The 16,492-nt window shown below is 43.3% G+C and overlaps 1 protein-coding gene across 7 annotated transcripts in view; it reads left to right on the forward strand.

Annotated features, from left to right (window-relative positions):
* The window catches only part of LNX1 (ligand of numb-protein X 1), a 78,008-nt gene that overhangs the window by 36,189 nt on the left and 25,327 nt on the right, over positions 1 to 16,492 (forward strand). For 5 of the 7 annotated variants that reach the window (XM_040555823.1, XM_040555825.1, XM_040555822.1 and 2 more), the window contains 3 exons: positions 7,218 to 7,459; positions 9,048 to 9,203; positions 14,208 to 14,363. In XM_040555823.1, the coding sequence (XP_040411757.1) occupies positions 7,218 to 7,459; positions 9,048 to 9,203; positions 14,208 to 14,363 (554 nt within the window). The remainder of the gene's footprint in view (positions 1 to 7,217; positions 7,460 to 9,047; positions 9,204 to 14,207; positions 14,364 to 16,492) is intronic. The other 2 variants (XM_040555826.1, XM_040555828.1) reach the window with 1 other exon arrangement.

Below are 16,492 nucleotides of genomic sequence, written 5' to 3' on the forward strand. Positions count from 1 at the left end.
TAAATTTTAGCTTCTGTGAAGTAGCAGTTGTGTTAGGCAAGACGCACGAGCTACGCTAATCCCTGAAAGAAGCCAGCATTTCCAGCCCATGTGCTGACTTGCCCATCTAAGCTGTTGCTAGCAGTTTACAGCTCCATTTCCCTATGTGTAACACAGCTGCGATTTTCTGAAATGGCTTAAGACTAGAATTTGAAACAGTGCTTGAGTCTTGAAGAGAAATCAGGATGATTGTAGTTTCAAAATCATCAGCGACAGAGTAATGGCCTGGGAGAGGTGTCAGGGGAGAGAGAAACCGTAATCTGGACCAACAGTTTATACACAGCCCAAACAACAATGGGGATCATTGCACAACTATCCCAGCCATGATTTTTGCCCACAATTGCAGGCAACTTGTCTTGTTTACCTGTTCCTTCCAATTCCCTGTTCCCATGACAGGGGTTAGTGGGCCTTCCTACATATTTCATAATAGAAGTTAACGTTGGTGGTTGAAATGCAACTTTTTGCTTTCTAAAGAAAAGGGGTTGAAAATAAGCTTAAACATGACCATATGTTACATGACACTTTGGTAGCATGAACACAAAATTCAATCTTTACAATTCACTTAAGAATAAAAATGTGTTCCAAGTTCTTTCAGCTGCCCTGAAAACTAGTAGGAAATCTGGAGGCTCTTCCCTCAGCATAAACAGTCACATTTAAAATGGGAATTTGGTTCCTGCTGCAGAGAGCAGAGTGCTTGTTTAATTTGTGTCTGGCTTTGGCTGTCTGTTCCCTGTGTAGCCTTGGGAACTGTGGAAATTGAACTCTCGTCTCTTCTTCCATTCTTCATCGATGCAAGACTCTTTAAGGAGACTGTACCAAAATCTCTAGCCTTCCCTGCTCCTCATCCTCAGCAACTAAACCTTAGGAATGGGAGCACATCCTTGTAGCTGATGGCAAACATAGGCATTATAAACAACGCTCAGTATGTGTTTTCTTCATACTCTCAGAAAAGCTTTTTATTAATCTGTTGGAACTATAGGTAAAGAGTCGTTTGTCTCATGGTACACCCAGATTCATACAGAGTAGCTGATGTGGAAGAGTAAATATACAGCTCTGCCTGCACACGTTCCTTATATAATATAAAAATATATTTTGTTTGACAGCATCATAGTGCAAGAGCATTGTGAAAATGACAGCCCTTCCCTGAGGTCAGATCTTTACGGATAGGACACAGCACAACATTAGGCTTCACTAGTAAGGTAGTTTCAGAGTTTGTTGAATTATGATGGCTCCATTAAAACAAAAAGCATGAAAAAAAAACACTAGGAAACTGTAACAGGTATGATATGCGAAGTTAAACTGAAATAATAGATATTTGAAAGGTTTTTCCTTTCTTGTGGGAAAGTAGTTAAGCTAAATAGCTTTGGCTTAAAGAAATAAATGTTATGAGGATCTTTATAAATATTTATAGAGTAGTAATGCAGAAATATAGAACCACTAAATCTGCTATGTGTTTATACTCTAGCAAAGGTCTCTGGTTGACAATAGAGAGGGAATAATATGAGAACATCTCTCTGACAGCCAGACAGAGAAGCCATTTGCCTCATATGAGCTTCTGTCGTGGTTATCACCGTGCTGACATGGAGAAGAGCTGTGTTTATGGAAGTGTAGGACAGAATAGCTCATCCTCAACCTGCTGGGGGCTATGGGGATCGAGTCGCCAATACATGCCTCCTTTCCAGCAAGCCCTGATTGCCCTGCAAGTGCCCCAGGTGTTAGGAATTGGTCTGTGAAAGGCTTTTGTTTATATGGTTATTGACACATTGAAGTGAAATAGCAATAGTAATCGGGACAATTTCTCACTTAAGTTAGATGGAAAATGAGCATTTTTTCCCCAAACAAATGGCAAGCCTCTGGCACTGCAATGCAGGAGGCCATCAGAGAGCACAACCAAGTGCACAAGTGCCAGGGCAGGGAGCACATAGCACCGCAGTGGCGAGCATCTGGAAGTGTTGCTGGCATTATTATGCAATTCAGGTGCAGCTGCAGGAAACAGTCTGTATCTAGTTATGTGCTTAGAAATGGTTTTTGCAGCCTTACTTTCAGTGAGTATTGGTTGGAAATGGTAACCCAGGAGTTTAAGCATTGCTTTTTAGACTGTTCATCCCCTTCCTTATTGAGAAAGGTTTAGTGGAGGCAGGACCTTCTTGGCCATACCTGGTGGTCACAGTAGCCTGAGGAATGCTTCTGACATGAAACAATCCTTTATAAAAGGCAGAAAAGGCAAATCCATTAAAATAAAATTAATGTACTTATTTATGAAGCTTTTCTCATATGCAGAGTTCACACAGTGGTTAATCCTTTCAAGAATGCAGAAGTATCAAGGAAAAAGGGTTGTTTCACCACACTGTACTGCTAATCCCTCATTTCCAGCAGTGATTTTTATATATAGCAAGAAGAGGGTTTTGGTATTCAGGACCAGGATTCACAAGAGACAAATTTCTGAGCAGAGATGATACAGCATCGTTGGATGCAAGGAGCAGCAGGGTTTTAGTCACCTTCCTATTGAAGATGTTGATGGCCTCTTAGGCACTGGTATAGTTGGTCTGGAAAAGAGATTATACATTTGCAATCTTTTAGCTTAGATCCATGTGTAACTCTGGAGTTGGCTGGAGTTTACGTACCTCATTCCCCTTTCATTTTTGGTTCCAGTTCCTGGTGCACTGTTGGCATCAGAAGACTTGCCGTTGAGTTCTGCCTGCGAACTGACCAAGTCTGCTCTCTCGCTTAGGCTGGAGTTTTAGAAGGCTTTAGAGTTTGGGCATCTGACCTAAAATCCATACAATTGGTGTTCGGGTTTCGTTTGGACTGCAGTCACTGCTGGTACACACACTGCACAGTTGGCCCCTGTGGGGCAGGAATTGCCAGCACCTCTTTTCCCATGAAAGGCAGGAGTTTGTCACCAGATTCACGTTGCAAGGTCTCAAAAGCGAGGCTATCAGCACCAGGTTATCCAAGATGCTCCTTGCTCATGGCCCTCAGTGTCCCCATCAGCCCTTCCAGCAGATCATTTCAGGGCACCAGAGCAGTCGGGGAGGGCTGTGTGATGCAGTCATGGTGTGATGCACATTGTTGGTACTTCTGATCCAGGGTTGTGTCAAGCCCAAATTACAGAAGGACAAGACTGCTTGCAGCGAGGGCATAGCTGAAACATGCTTGTCTGCCCTAATCAGGGCTTAGCTTCGGATCAGCGATGACAGCCCATTATGCAGTATTTTCTTCTGCTGGGCAATTGTGAGTGCTTTGTATACATTATTCTTAATTGCACTCAGACAATGTGTCTGCCTCCGCTGCGCTAAAACAAAACAGTACCAAAATATGAGCGGGCTGGAAGCAAGGTCAGGCAAGCACGGCGGGAGCTGGGCAGGGAGCGCCGCTTCTCTGTTTGCCTGTGCCAGAGCCAGCTCTCCAGCGCTGGCTGGCTTCCCAATATACTCCCCAGAGCCACTGCCTTTCCCTGCCTGGGCAGTCAGGTGTGAGCTGGGGCAGCCTGAGAAGTGATACAGACAGAAAGCAGCACGTTTGTAAAAGAGAAAATATGTTATAATTATATATTTTTCCTTGTTATTTTCATTCATTTATATCACTAGAAGTGAAAAATCAATATGGTTCCCCTTGTTTATGTTTTGTCTTTATGCTTTGCTCCCGTGTCAGCCTGGGTAATGGAAATCCTTGTGGTCAGCTTCACTTTCAGGCCCTCCCTGCTCCGCTGTGTGAGTTGGGGACGCTGCAAGGGAAAGGCATCTTTGTTTTGAAACCACTGCTTTTGTTTGAATTTGCAAATAACGTGGACATTTTTCTGTTGGCTGTGAGTTTAACTGAAGCTTGTTTTTACAAGCATTAGGACCAAGTTAAGGCAGACGTGTGGTTTTGGATCCCTTTGCTCCAGCACTTGGGATGTGCTACCACTGGAGATGGGATCGCAAAATCCCCCTGCATGCAGAGCAGGGCACAGGCACAGCAGTGCTGCTGCCTGCCTTGGAGCTAGACAGGTCTGCAGCCCCGGGTGAAGGTTCAGCAGCCACCATGGCCTTCCAAGAAAGCTCACGTGAGGTTTTGTGGATTTAGGACCAGAAGGGAGCTGTTATGCTGAAGCTGGTTCGGCCTGGGTTTTATTGGAGGTCATGGACAGAGAGTGAGTGGAGTCGTGGCTCCACTCGGCCTGGAATTTGCTGCCGCAGCAGGGGGAAACAAGTCCTTCCCCGTGCAGAGGACAACCATCGTGCAGCCAAGATTTCATACAGTGTGCTGCTGCTTGAAAAAAGAGGTCATGCGAACAGGAAACAAAAACAAAAACAAAAAGTCTGAATTTCCCATGCATACCTAGTGACACTGCTTTAAAGGTATAAGCTGTGCAACACACATTTTTCATGTCTGTTTTTATCTCTCGCTTTTGGACTTCAATTCGTTTTGATATCATATGGCTGCATGGAATTATTCTCTGTCCAGAGCAACTGAGAAGCAACATAAATCTGCAGTTCACCTTGGCCACCAGACAGCGTTGGGTTCACTTTACGACTGGCCCATGTTAATCAGGTATCCTGCTCGGATTTCCATCCCTCTCTTCCAGCTGTAAATCAGGCAGCTGATTAATAATCATAGCGAGGGAGATAATTAGTACTGGCATGTAGCTGTTTTATGGATCTCTCTTTTCTGGGAGCCAAAGCCAACCATATGGAAAAATGTAGCTGAGACACTATAAATATGATTCCACTTAGACAGTTGTCTCTTTCTGTTTTCTGTTATCACAGCAGTGTCAGCACAGGGAAAACAATGAAAGTGAAAAGATGCTGTTGCAGATTTTATTACAAGTTTGAGGAGTTTTTTTCATTCTTCAAGGACACAGTGTTAATCTGAAGGAGGGCCTGCTTTGTGCTCATTTATGCTGCCACAATTATTTAAGAAATAGATTCAGTGCTCATGCTTGAAGTGCTTAGGTTCTCTTTTAACTATTTCTAACAGAATTAGAAAGATATGCTTTGTGCTTTGTGCCGTGATAAGTTGTCTTCTCCAATAAGCCACATCTTAAACTTTGTCAGCCCTCTCTGCATTCAAAGTCTTCTGCTCCTTGCATTTGGGCTGCTGCTGCTAAATGTAGTGCAGTCAGCAGCAGCTAGAAAGGATTTCACAGAAAGTGAAGGCTTCAGCAGCACCATGCAGATGGACACCAGCAGCAGCTGAATCCTTGCAGGTGGAAATCTTTGTGCAGAGCCTCTTCTGATCTTCGTGCTAATCTTCATACAACCCAACAACAATGGCAAAAGATCTGCCTTTGAGGACCCATTCGGTGGGCTGGTGCCCTAACATAGGCCACTGAAAATTTACTGGCAAAGAAAATAAATGGGGAATAGGAATATCTCTTACTTTATTCTGAATCTTTGCAGGATCTCTGTAAGGCAAAGTCTGTTTTTGAAGAATAGCAAACAATTCACCCCAAAGCCATTTTCTTGTGTTTGTTTTGTTGCGGTAGAAGCGAGAAAGTCAGACCTCTTTCATGGGAGAAGGAATAGGAAAATGCCTGCTAAGGTGGAGGCAGGAGAGCTCCTCCCTTCCTTTTTGCATTATTCTTGCAGCCTTGTCTTTGAATAGGTGCCCCAAATGTTTTCTTGTTGGCCGTTCGAAATAGTTGAGAAACCTTCTCTTCCACGAAAGAGTATTTTCTTTTGAGACTTATCTTTTTGCTTGTTAAAGGGTTTAGAAATAACTTCTGTCTCTGCCATTCCCATCCAAAGATTAAAGCATGTACACAACTCACACAGCTGCATCAGTGTGATACAACATGTTTTTGTTTTTTCCTTTTTAAGAGGTAATTTTTCAAAAGTGGTATGAGGTAAGTGATGGTAAATCATAATTTAGTGCTAAAAAAGTTTTTAATTAAATCCTCTCTTGAAAAGCCAATATTGTAAGAGAAATGAAACTGCTGCTCCAAAGCTGACACAGAGAGCTCTGTGACTCGTCCTCGTCTCATCTTTCTGTCCCAGGAACCGCTTCCATAAATCATTTCTCTTCCAAGGCCTCTGCTCAGCATACTACTCTTTTTTCTGACACTTAACCCACTAGCGCTGTGTACTGTATGTATTATGCATTGCCTTTTGTGCCTGCCGTATATTACGAAGAGCTTTCAGTCCCCAAGGGTTTCTGCATCTATTTCTGTGAGTTCATCCTGCGGGGCACTTTTATGAAAGTCATCAGTTCGCTTTTGCTAGGAAGAAAGGGATAATTGTAACAGCAAGTAGGCCAGGCTCATTAGATCATGATTAAAAGGCTGATTCTTTTTTAATGCGGTGAATGAGGTTCTAGTGGGTGGGCACAGGGTAGAAGTGGCGCTGGAGGTAAGTCACAGGTGCTGTCTCCTTGGGCCACTCTGTCTCTTTTTTTTATAGCTTTAATTAAGTACTGAACCATGCAGAGCACAATGACCTTTAATTTTCTTGAAGTGACTTTCCTTAGGAAGTCTTGATAAAGAAATGCCACCTGTGGTCCCACACCTGCCATCTGGGATGATCCCAGAGCAGACAGGTGAGGTTACAAGTCAGCTGTTTCTGGGAGCACGGGCATCTCTCCACCAGAAATGGAGGATTTTGTCACTGCCGAGTCAGGATATAGGAGCTGGATTTTAATCTTGAATTATTTTACAGCTGGCCTTGAGCTCCCCAGACCAGGAAAATTGGAGGGGGGATGAAGGAGCGTGGTGCTGGGCTCCTGGTGCCACTGCCCTTGTAGGCTGGTCAAGGAACAGGCCAGGGTCAGGTGCCTTTTATTTCACCAGCAGAAATAAAGAAGCTGTCAGGCCTCACCCAGCTCTCCTTCATTAACCAGAGGCAAGGGGGAAATTACAGGCTGTAGCCCTGGTGTAACGAGCCACTTGCTATCCCTGTCCTTTTGGCCCCACAGTAACTAATTATACACGGGACTACAGGCGAGGCTGCAGCTCTCTTTCTTCCCTTGACCAGCAGTAGACTTTCCATGAAAATCCAGCTAATTTAGAGGACAGTTTCCCTTCTTTTTCATTGTATAACGTGACAGGATGGGCGATTTTCCTTGCTGGTCAGTGCCCATATTTCCTCATCCCCTGTGACATTCGCAGTTAGCGCTTCGAGTGACCCTGCTAACTGCGGTAAGCAGGCAACACTAAGTGCAATTCATTCTCACATCTCCCTCCCCTCCCTTCTCCGCAGGTGCAAAGGGGCATCCCACTACGGCCTTACTAAGGAGCGGAAGAGGCGTTCCCAGGACTGCTCCCCGGACCACGGCTCCAGCCTCACGGTCGCCGCCGTGGGCCCCGAGCTCTCAGCAGCTGCGGCCATCGCTTTAATGACGGACGAGCCAGGGCTGGTGAACCCAGCTTTCAGCCCCACCTCGGAGGACGGCCAGTTGGGCAGCAGCCCCAGAGACCTGTACCGCAGCAACCGGAGCAGGAGTAAGAATGCAGGATAAGGGTTTCGGGGCCTGGTGGCCTCTCCCAGCACTCGTTTTCTGTGAAGCATATGTTGTTGGAAGGTTTAAAAAATAAGAAAGAAAAGAAAAAGTGATAGTGTACACTTTAATTTTACATGGCTTGTCAAAATGTACGTTCAGTGACCCAATGTATTTGAGGTGAAAAACAAATTTTCTTGCCCAGGGGCAGCATCAATCTGAAGACTTGCTGCATGCAGGCAAAGTGCAAGTCTTAAAAAAGATTATTTAGACAAGTCGGCTCGGTTGGAAGAGAAATGGCGTGTGTGATATATCAGGGACACAATGCAACCGTGTAATGGCTTCACCAAAACGCAGTGGCCCAAGTAACCCCCATAGATCATGTGATGGGCACCTACCCAAAAACCTGTTGGGAACTGTGTTTGGCAATTTCCAAGTATTTTCAGAAGAACAAACTTTAAGAAGCACCTGAGAGCCTGGGGAGTGTTTGCTAGCCTCTCAGAGCAGTGCATTTCAGAGGTCCTGCTGAAATAACCACAGGCAGGGACAAGATGCACCAGGAGATCTTGCCTTAATTCTTTACCCTATGTCAAAGTACATGGCTCTGATGAGACCTGACCAAAGTTTGATTTGGAAGTGTTAACAGTGAGATCAAATCTCATATTTGAGGTCTCTGAAGCCAAAATTATGTTGCACAAACCTTGTGTTGCACCAGCTCTGTGCTGGGATGAAGGATGGTGAAAGTTTAGAAGAGCAGCACTATCCCCTTGTGCATATGGAGCGAGAGAGAGAGATGGAAAGGGAAGGAGCAAGAACACCAGGATGAAATTAAATCCCACCAGTTTTATTGAGTTTAGAGGCCACGGTCTGGTTTGAGGGAATGTTGTGTTATTAGATTACAATGTTTGGCTAACATGCAGAGCTCAAAGAGACAGAACAGTACCAGCTATGAAGATATCTTCAGCAGGATGGAAAGGAAAGCGAAATGTTTTGAAATGATTATGACTTTTTTTTTTTCAGTCTTGTCTTACCCAAGTTAGAAGATGTGACTTGGTCCCACCTGATGATCTCTGAGTTTTTGACATCAAACTGCTAGCTGTTTTTGGCAGCTTTGGAGGCACTGCAGGGTTTTGAGGCAGTAGTGGGTTTTTATTCAAGAATAGTTTTCAACAACGACTTCCGGATTTTTATTTTTATTTTATTTTTTGTCAAACTTATATAGCTTGGCAAGGGCAGTGTTTCTTCCTTTTATATGCATTTTTCACTGGATTGCAGTTGATTCTGCCTTGATCAAGGCTTATTCTCTTCCAGGCTGCCATGCACATACACTTGCAGGTACAGGTTTATGTGTGCAGCTGGCAACGCAGACAGGGGAGGTGGCAGTCTTAGGGTGTGGGACAGCGGTAGAATAATTGCACCTAGATTCAGGTGGATGCAATCTTGGAGAATCAGCTGGAGTCAGATGAAACACTGAAGTGCAAGAAGCCTTGTCATTGCTGTCGTGCCCTGTCATATGCCAACGGATGCGGAGATGATGTGTTTTTTGCACGGTGCTGCTGAAATGTATTGATTCATTTTTCCTGCTGTTGCAGCCCGTCACTTTGAACGCTCCACTATAAGAAGCAGATCTTTCAAAAAAATAAACAAGGCATTCAGTGTTCTTCGAAGGACTAAAAGTGGAAGCGTGGTTTCCAACCAGGCTGACCGAGAAAGGGAGGCTGTTGGGAACTCTGCTGCTGGAGAGGAAGGTAATGCTTTGTTCTCCTTGTGTTATCACTTAAAATGGGGCAGGGGACCCTGTGCATGTGGGAACTGGCTGACTGTGATGACATGTCTTTCATGTGCTGGGGTGCACATGATTTAGAATGAAAAAAAAAGCAGAAAACCCAACCTTTCTGTATTTTCTTCCTTTAAAAAAGCTGTTAGTGAATGGCAGGGAAGAAGAAAGCTGGACCTGGGGGACCTCATGTAGGGCTATGGTGGTAACTGCCCGCATGCTACAGCCAACCCAGTACCTAAGGCATGGGACCCACGCGTCTGTGTCCTATTACTGGAGCTGTCATTGATTTGCTCTATCATCTTGTTTAAGAGGTTTCGCCAGCATGTTTCTGTTTTCCCCCTAAAGCAAACGGATCACAGTGATCACACGGTATGGGAATCTCAGGTGTTTCTGCTAACGTTTATGAAGCACTGGAGATTCCCAGTGGAAGGACAATAGGAAAATGTAAAACACTGTAATTATTCCTGGACTTCTGTAGGATCTTCAGTGGACAATTTGTATTGCCTCAGCCAGGCAGGTGACGAAGTAAGACTGTTCTGCTCTTAGACAGTGGAAGAGGCAAGTTTCTCTGACGTATGTCAAGGATGAGGGGTCTGGCAGGCAGTAACACGTAGCGTTTGGTGTTCTCGAATCAATAAGCAAACGTTACTAATTGCTTTGGACCGTAATTATGAAGCCAACATTAGCATTCATACACCTAGAGGAAGTGATGATAGAGTAGGAATCATCATCTTAATCAAGGTCTTGACTGAGTTCATTATTCCTTTGCTTGACGCCTCAGCACCTCACCTCTCTCCCCATATAAAAAGTCCAGGGTAAAGCCTCTAAGAAGGCAGCAGATCCAAATTCCCTTTACTCTGTGTATCATACTGTCATTGAAACACACAGAAAATAAGGACAAAATGCTGCCAAATGCTGTGTTTGGGCATGGAAATTGTATGACTGCTTTCTACCTAGGCTTATAGTTGACATCGCTAATAGTTCCACTGAAAGTTTGGTTTCATTTCTAGAGACCACAGGGGTGATATGGATGCCAGTAACACCTAGCTCGGTCCAGATGGTAGCAGAAAGAGGTGTGAGGATGATACTGGTCTTTACATTTCCAGCAGAATGAAAAGCACTGTTAACTCCTTTATAAGGGATATATAATGAGGCCCCAGAGTGGTGATCTCTCTGTCAAGATTATCATTCTGTACTCAATTCTGTTTGTGGTGTCATTCTTCTGCACCAAGCATGCCTGTAAACTTCCAAATACGTCCTACCACACTGGAAAAACCAGATAGACGTGTAATTATTTAATGAGCAGTTACTCTTATGCATGAGATCACAGAAGCTCGGTACCCAAATGACAGTATTAATTACACATGCAAAGAATGCATTTTGATTATGCTGTTCTGGAATTTGGTCTTTAAAAAATATGCAAGCAAGTTGCTTGCAGCAATATAAATATAACTTTAACAAGAATTTCTCTTCAGTCCTTTGCAACAGGTTCTTTCTGCAATGGCATCTCAAAGGCACTCTCTTTTTGTTGGAAGAGGAAATGAATATAATTCTTTCTGTTGCAGTTATCATCGTCCTGCCAGCTGGGTGCTGGAAAAAAGCAGCGCCATGTGTCTATCTTCCCATTTCTGCTCCAGTCTCCCAGGAGCTGGGGTCCTCCCATGGGTGGTGGGAGGTCCCCATGCTGGGTGTGAGAGCACCAGTTCCTGCTGCTGCCTTGCCCCATGTTTCCCAGGTTCGTGGCTGACAGCACACCCTGGCCATGTTTCTTGCTCCAGGGAATCAGATGGTGCCTCTCCTCCTCTCTGTTGACTCATCTCCTCACCAGGTTTAGTCCTGGGCAGAATAAAGCTGAGATTGCACCAGCCTGACAGTGAGGATCAAATGAAATAACCCCTTCTTGCTGGTATAAAACCCACTTCTTGATAAAGGAGCTGTCAGGTCAGCTGCCAAAGCTCAATGGTCTCTGCTTACACCTCGTATAAGCTGTCTGTCCCCCATTTTCAGAATCCCCTCATCTTAGTTGATGTCTCCACTTAATATGTTTTGACTTAATATGTTTTTCAAAAGAGCTCTGAGAGCAAAAACCATAGTGCGTACCTGTGTGTTGGCCCCAGCATCAGCAGCACAGGTGGATTTCTGCTGCCACATCACTTTTTTGCCTACTGCAGTGTGTGTAGGTGCCTCTAATCCGAAGCTGATATCTCTGCTGGGCCAGTGCTCGATTGCAGTGTGACTGTGGGGGGTGTAGGACAAAATCATCATTCCTGATGTGGGAGGAATGGTGTCCAAATAACCATGACTGTGCTTAACTTAAATGCTGAATGCAGAACTGGGTTTGGAAAACTCCTTTGTTACCCAGGGACACTGAACAATATATGCAATGGCAACTGTATTTCTATTTACAGCAGAAGAATAGTTACAGCCTAATGCTGACTTAATACTGCAGGTGATAGCAGTCCTTTAATGTGAAAATGACTTCACGTTTTCCATTTGCAGCATGTGGTTTGGTTTATTTAAGCAATGTTGGGTACACACAGTTTGGATTTAAATGATACAGGCTTTCTTTGTTCCACTGTTTTAATGTTTTAGTGATATTTTCAGTAGAAATCATTTGTTGTCCAAAACAAAGAAAATGTAAAAAATTGAATGAAAAGTGCTAACAGTGAAAAGAAAATGTTTTGGAGAAGCAGGTGTTAAGATTTTCTCATCTTTAATAATTTGGTCATTTGAAAATGACTCAAGCAAAGAAGCATCTGTCTGCGGTGTGGCATCCAAGCTTGCGACATTTACCTGAGAGTAACCTCACCAATAGCTCTCAGAGTTACACTAGATGATCTCTGAAAGTCCCTTCCAACTGAACTGTTCTGTTCCATTCTGCATGTTCATAGCTCTCCAGGTCTGAAGTAGAAGTTAGGGAAGTGTAAAGGAGATCATTTCATTCTGAGAAGTGAGAGACAGCGACAGGGACATCCTTCCGGCAGTGATGCATTTAAGACGTGATATCTTTTGACTGGATCTACTAGTGTAAATGACCTTGGCAAGCCACTTAAATGATAAAATATCTCCGAGCAAAGACTGCTCTGGTTTTGCTATGCTTATTTGTATCACTGTGCTCTTAGTTTGGCATCACACTCTTTAAATTCACTTCCAAGAAAGACTATATATACTCTTTACTCAAACTGATCTACAGGCATAAGCTGTAAACCAGCTAGCTGGTTAGGAGGAAAGAACTGGGGAATGCGATTGCAAAAACCTCTATACAATTTTACAGTAAAAGAGAGCCATACTGCTGTTTTTTGAAAACATTCATTAGTTCCATTTTGCACTCCAACCATTGTAAAATAAATTGAATTTATGATTGCTTGAGGATGTCAAATGCTGTTCGAAGTCAAACTAATTCTTCATAGTCTCATGGTTGATGCAGAGCTACCATCTGTTATTGCTTTGCTGCAGACAAGACCCAGGCAGCCCTGGCAGGCAGTGGTAGGCTCACAGAACAGCCTCTGCCATTACCTGGGTGCACCTCGTGCCTGCTGTTAAGCCTGGGTCCTGTTGTATTTTGTGTGTGTATATATGCATGTATGTATATATATGCATGCATAAGATAGATATTATAAATACTTATGTGGTTTGGAAAGGTACATGAAGAAAAAGAAGGTAAGTGAAATGCAGAAGGCTCCAGGTACCAGTGTCTTTTTCAGCTGTTTCATTGCAATAAGTCTCCTAAAGTGCAGAAAGAAAAGCAGATAACGTGGTCCAAGGACAAGACAGCATCCTGACTTTCCTCCCAGGAAGGCTGCACCCTGCAGAAATGCTGCACTGCTCCTGTTTTCCCCAAGTTTGGTTCAGTTTCAGTTCCAATTTCCCCAAAACAGCTGTTGGAAGTACTGCACAACCAGCTGAAAGCACTCTGCTCTAGGGTGAAGAGCCAGGCAATCTCCAAATGAAAAAGATTGGCTCCGTAGCATTTCCTCCATTGCAGACAGATAAACTGATAAACTTCACCTGCTGTAGATAAAACACCCACAGCTCTTGAGACACATTCAACTCCACAGCAGTTTCATTTTAGTTCTTTCAGTAAGAGGAATGCTCAGGAGGAAGGAAAGGCATTACAGCTGGCATTGCCTTCTACCTGCCCCCTGCATCGGATCAGCATCCCTGGAGAATTAATGGAAGGGACTAAATCAAAGGTTGCTCTTTCCAGGATGATAGCAAGCCACTGGGAGAATGAAATGCTAAATGGAAACCAATTGGAAAGGAAGAGTTGCAGAACCAAGTCCCACACCTGTGCAAGTGACATTCACAGACAAGTATTTTCCAAGGACAGGTTATGCAAGTTTCATTTAAATTCTGGTGACCAGATGCCAGGACACAGGAGGGTGTCCCTGCAGAGAGCCTGATTTGTGGAGGTGGGCTGCAGGCATGCGAAGTTCTGCCGACTTCAGCTAGCACCTCCATCAGTCAGACCTTCTGGTCTAAGCAAGAGACACAAACTGTGTTTACACAGTGAGCTTTGATTAATCTGGACCCAGGCGTCACAGCAAACACTATGCAGCGCTTTGTACTGTGCAGTGCTTTGTCAGACTGGATGCTGGGGATGGAAGCAGAAGTTGTTCTGGTGGCAGCACTGCCAGCAGGAGCACAGTGCACGCGGTATTCAGCTGAAACCCAAGCCCTTAAGGAACTCTACCATTAAGTGCTGTAAACTGTGGGGATGAAATATTAAGCAGACTTAAAAGCTCATATTACAGACTTGTGGTGAACATAGTAAAGAGTGCTCGGTGTCCCGCGTTGTACCAGTCAAGCAGAGTTTAACATGTAAAGCTAGCCTCTCCTATGCTATTTGTTACTGTCATGGGACCTGTGGAAATATCAATAAAATTGCACGCTGGTATAAGGAAAATATTACTTGAGGAATAAGCACAGACAATATTTCTGAATGCAGATGACATTTTGTTATTATTGACAGATTCAGAATGCTCCATACCATTCCCGGTGACAAAAACACAACACTTGGTGGGAAAACCTGCAAGAATCACCAAAAACAAGACAGAAAGTTTACTGCTTTCTAGATTCAGCAGCTCTTCGATATTTAAGGACTGGAAATATAAAATGGTAAAGAAAGGTATGCAATATTCCAGGGTTTTCCTGCTCTGGAAAACCTGTCAAAGCAAATAGAGAACTTTACCTTAGAGTGTAAGGGATGGAAATGGGGTGTGTACAAACCAATGCTCCAGCCCCGCAACGGGCTGCATATGTGTGAATAGTACAAGCCCTCAGCCCGCTGAGAGCCCCTTAAATTTGGTGGGGCCTGCTGAGGTCCTATTCACTGTGTGCAACCAGGTGCTGGAGCAGGACCCAATTCTTCTGGGTACAGTACACACATTACAAAATTTCAAGTCAAAGTTTTCCAGGCACATCGTCATCTTTAAAGAGGCAAGGTAGGTTTTGATGAAACCACACAATGTACAGTTTGGTGAAAAGGTGATCACAAGTTTTCTTATTCAAAAAATATGTATTGGTGTATTTTATACATTTAATTTGTCAAACATTAATTTTTCAAAATAAGCAGTTGCCTTTTGCTTATGACAGTGTAGGTTGGTGATAATGTAAATATCGATGTATATGTCTGGGGTGGAAATAAGTGGCAAATCTTTAATGAAGAGAGCGAAAATTAAGTGATGATCCAGTTGTTTTGGTTGCTTGGCCCGTCCGAGGAGAAAATGGTGCAATTTATTAATTATATTCAATAAAGAACACAAACAAATCAAACAAAGATATGAGGTAAGGCAGTATATCTTATGAAAAGAGAAACCTGGTGACTTGCACACTGGCAAGAAAAAAGCAGTGGGAAGATTTGTTTTGCTGTAGACTGCACTCTTGAGAAGGAAATTAGTTATTAAAAATTCTTTCAAAGCATCTGCATAAAGTCCTATTAAAAGTCAGCCAAGTGCCACTGCAAGATTTAATAAACCAGTAAAAGCATTGCTCAAGAAGCAAAGAAACTTACATCAGTTCATATCTTGTGTAGGGTCTGTTCACTGCCACAGTGCTCTGATTTTGTTCTGGGGTAATTAGAGACTGCTATAGTGTGAAAGTATTAACAGCTGGTTCAGTCCACAGCTCTCCATGGTCAAGAAATGTGATGGATAATTCCTGTAGAAAAAGTTTTCAGATTGAGATACGGGAGAATGAGCGTTCAAGTCAAAAAAATGAAGTTTGTTAGGACCTGAGGAGAATCATCGTGCAAAGGGAAACAAAGAACTGCTTTGGTAGTTTGCAAAATATATGGAAATATTTATTTATTGCATTTCTATGCAGAGAAGAATAGTAGGGCATCCAGACTATCCTTTGTATTGTTACAAATGTATACCCTCATAGTCACCCTGAGATTGTAAATGTACACACTTATTCTGATGTGGGGACCCTCTCTTTGCCAGTTTTTGAAGAATGCTTGTGTCTCTAATTTTAAACACCTCACTTAGATGCTAGTTAATTGGCTGTTTCTTCTTACTTAGCAGTGGAGGAAGTTAAGCACCTCCTTTGGGTGTCCATGTTCTATATGGGATGACAGAGTGACTTGATTCCCAGATTAGGCATTTGGGTTAGAGGCCCATGTGAATCCACCCTTGGGGCTGGAGAGAACCAAACAAGCTACAAACTGGACAAGTAATGTCCAGAAAATAGAGGAGTTGGGGGAAAATATTGTGCCTTCCTTTCTGGAAAATTTAATTTGCATGCAAAACTGAAGTAGACCAGTACAGGCACAGAAGCTGTTACAAGAGTGTAAATTAAATGGATGCTTGGAAATTAGGCTGAGTAAGGCTGTGTAATTATCTAGATAGATTTTTATTAGCTGTCAACTCTTTATAAAACCACAAAGTCAAAGTCTATGCAACCAGTAGGTGCTTTTCACAGACGTGGAGGAAGACAGCTTCCCGCCCTGAAGAGCGTATGGTCAAAGAAGCGGTAAGGGGTGTGATGTGGTGTTTTTTAATGTTTTTTTTTTTTCCTACTCTTTCTTTCCCCTTGATCTCTCCCAAATCCTTTTGGTGTATTTCCGTTTTGTTGCCTGGTAATTCTGTAGTAGATAATATTTATTCTATCTCAGATACTGCTCTATTATTTTTCATTTAACGTTTTCTGTTTGATTGCTGTCTGGTAGCAATCACTGTATTTTCATTTCTAAAAAAGGTTATTGAAAAAAATATTAGCACTTAGTTTTTCGACTTACAGGTTTTTCATATAGGCTCT

Source organism: Cygnus olor, chromosome 4 (assembly GCF_009769625.2).
Source record: "Cygnus olor isolate bCygOlo1 chromosome 4, bCygOlo1.pri.v2, whole genome shotgun sequence".
Lineage (NCBI taxonomy): Eukaryota > Metazoa > Chordata > Aves > Anseriformes > Anatidae > Cygnus > Cygnus olor.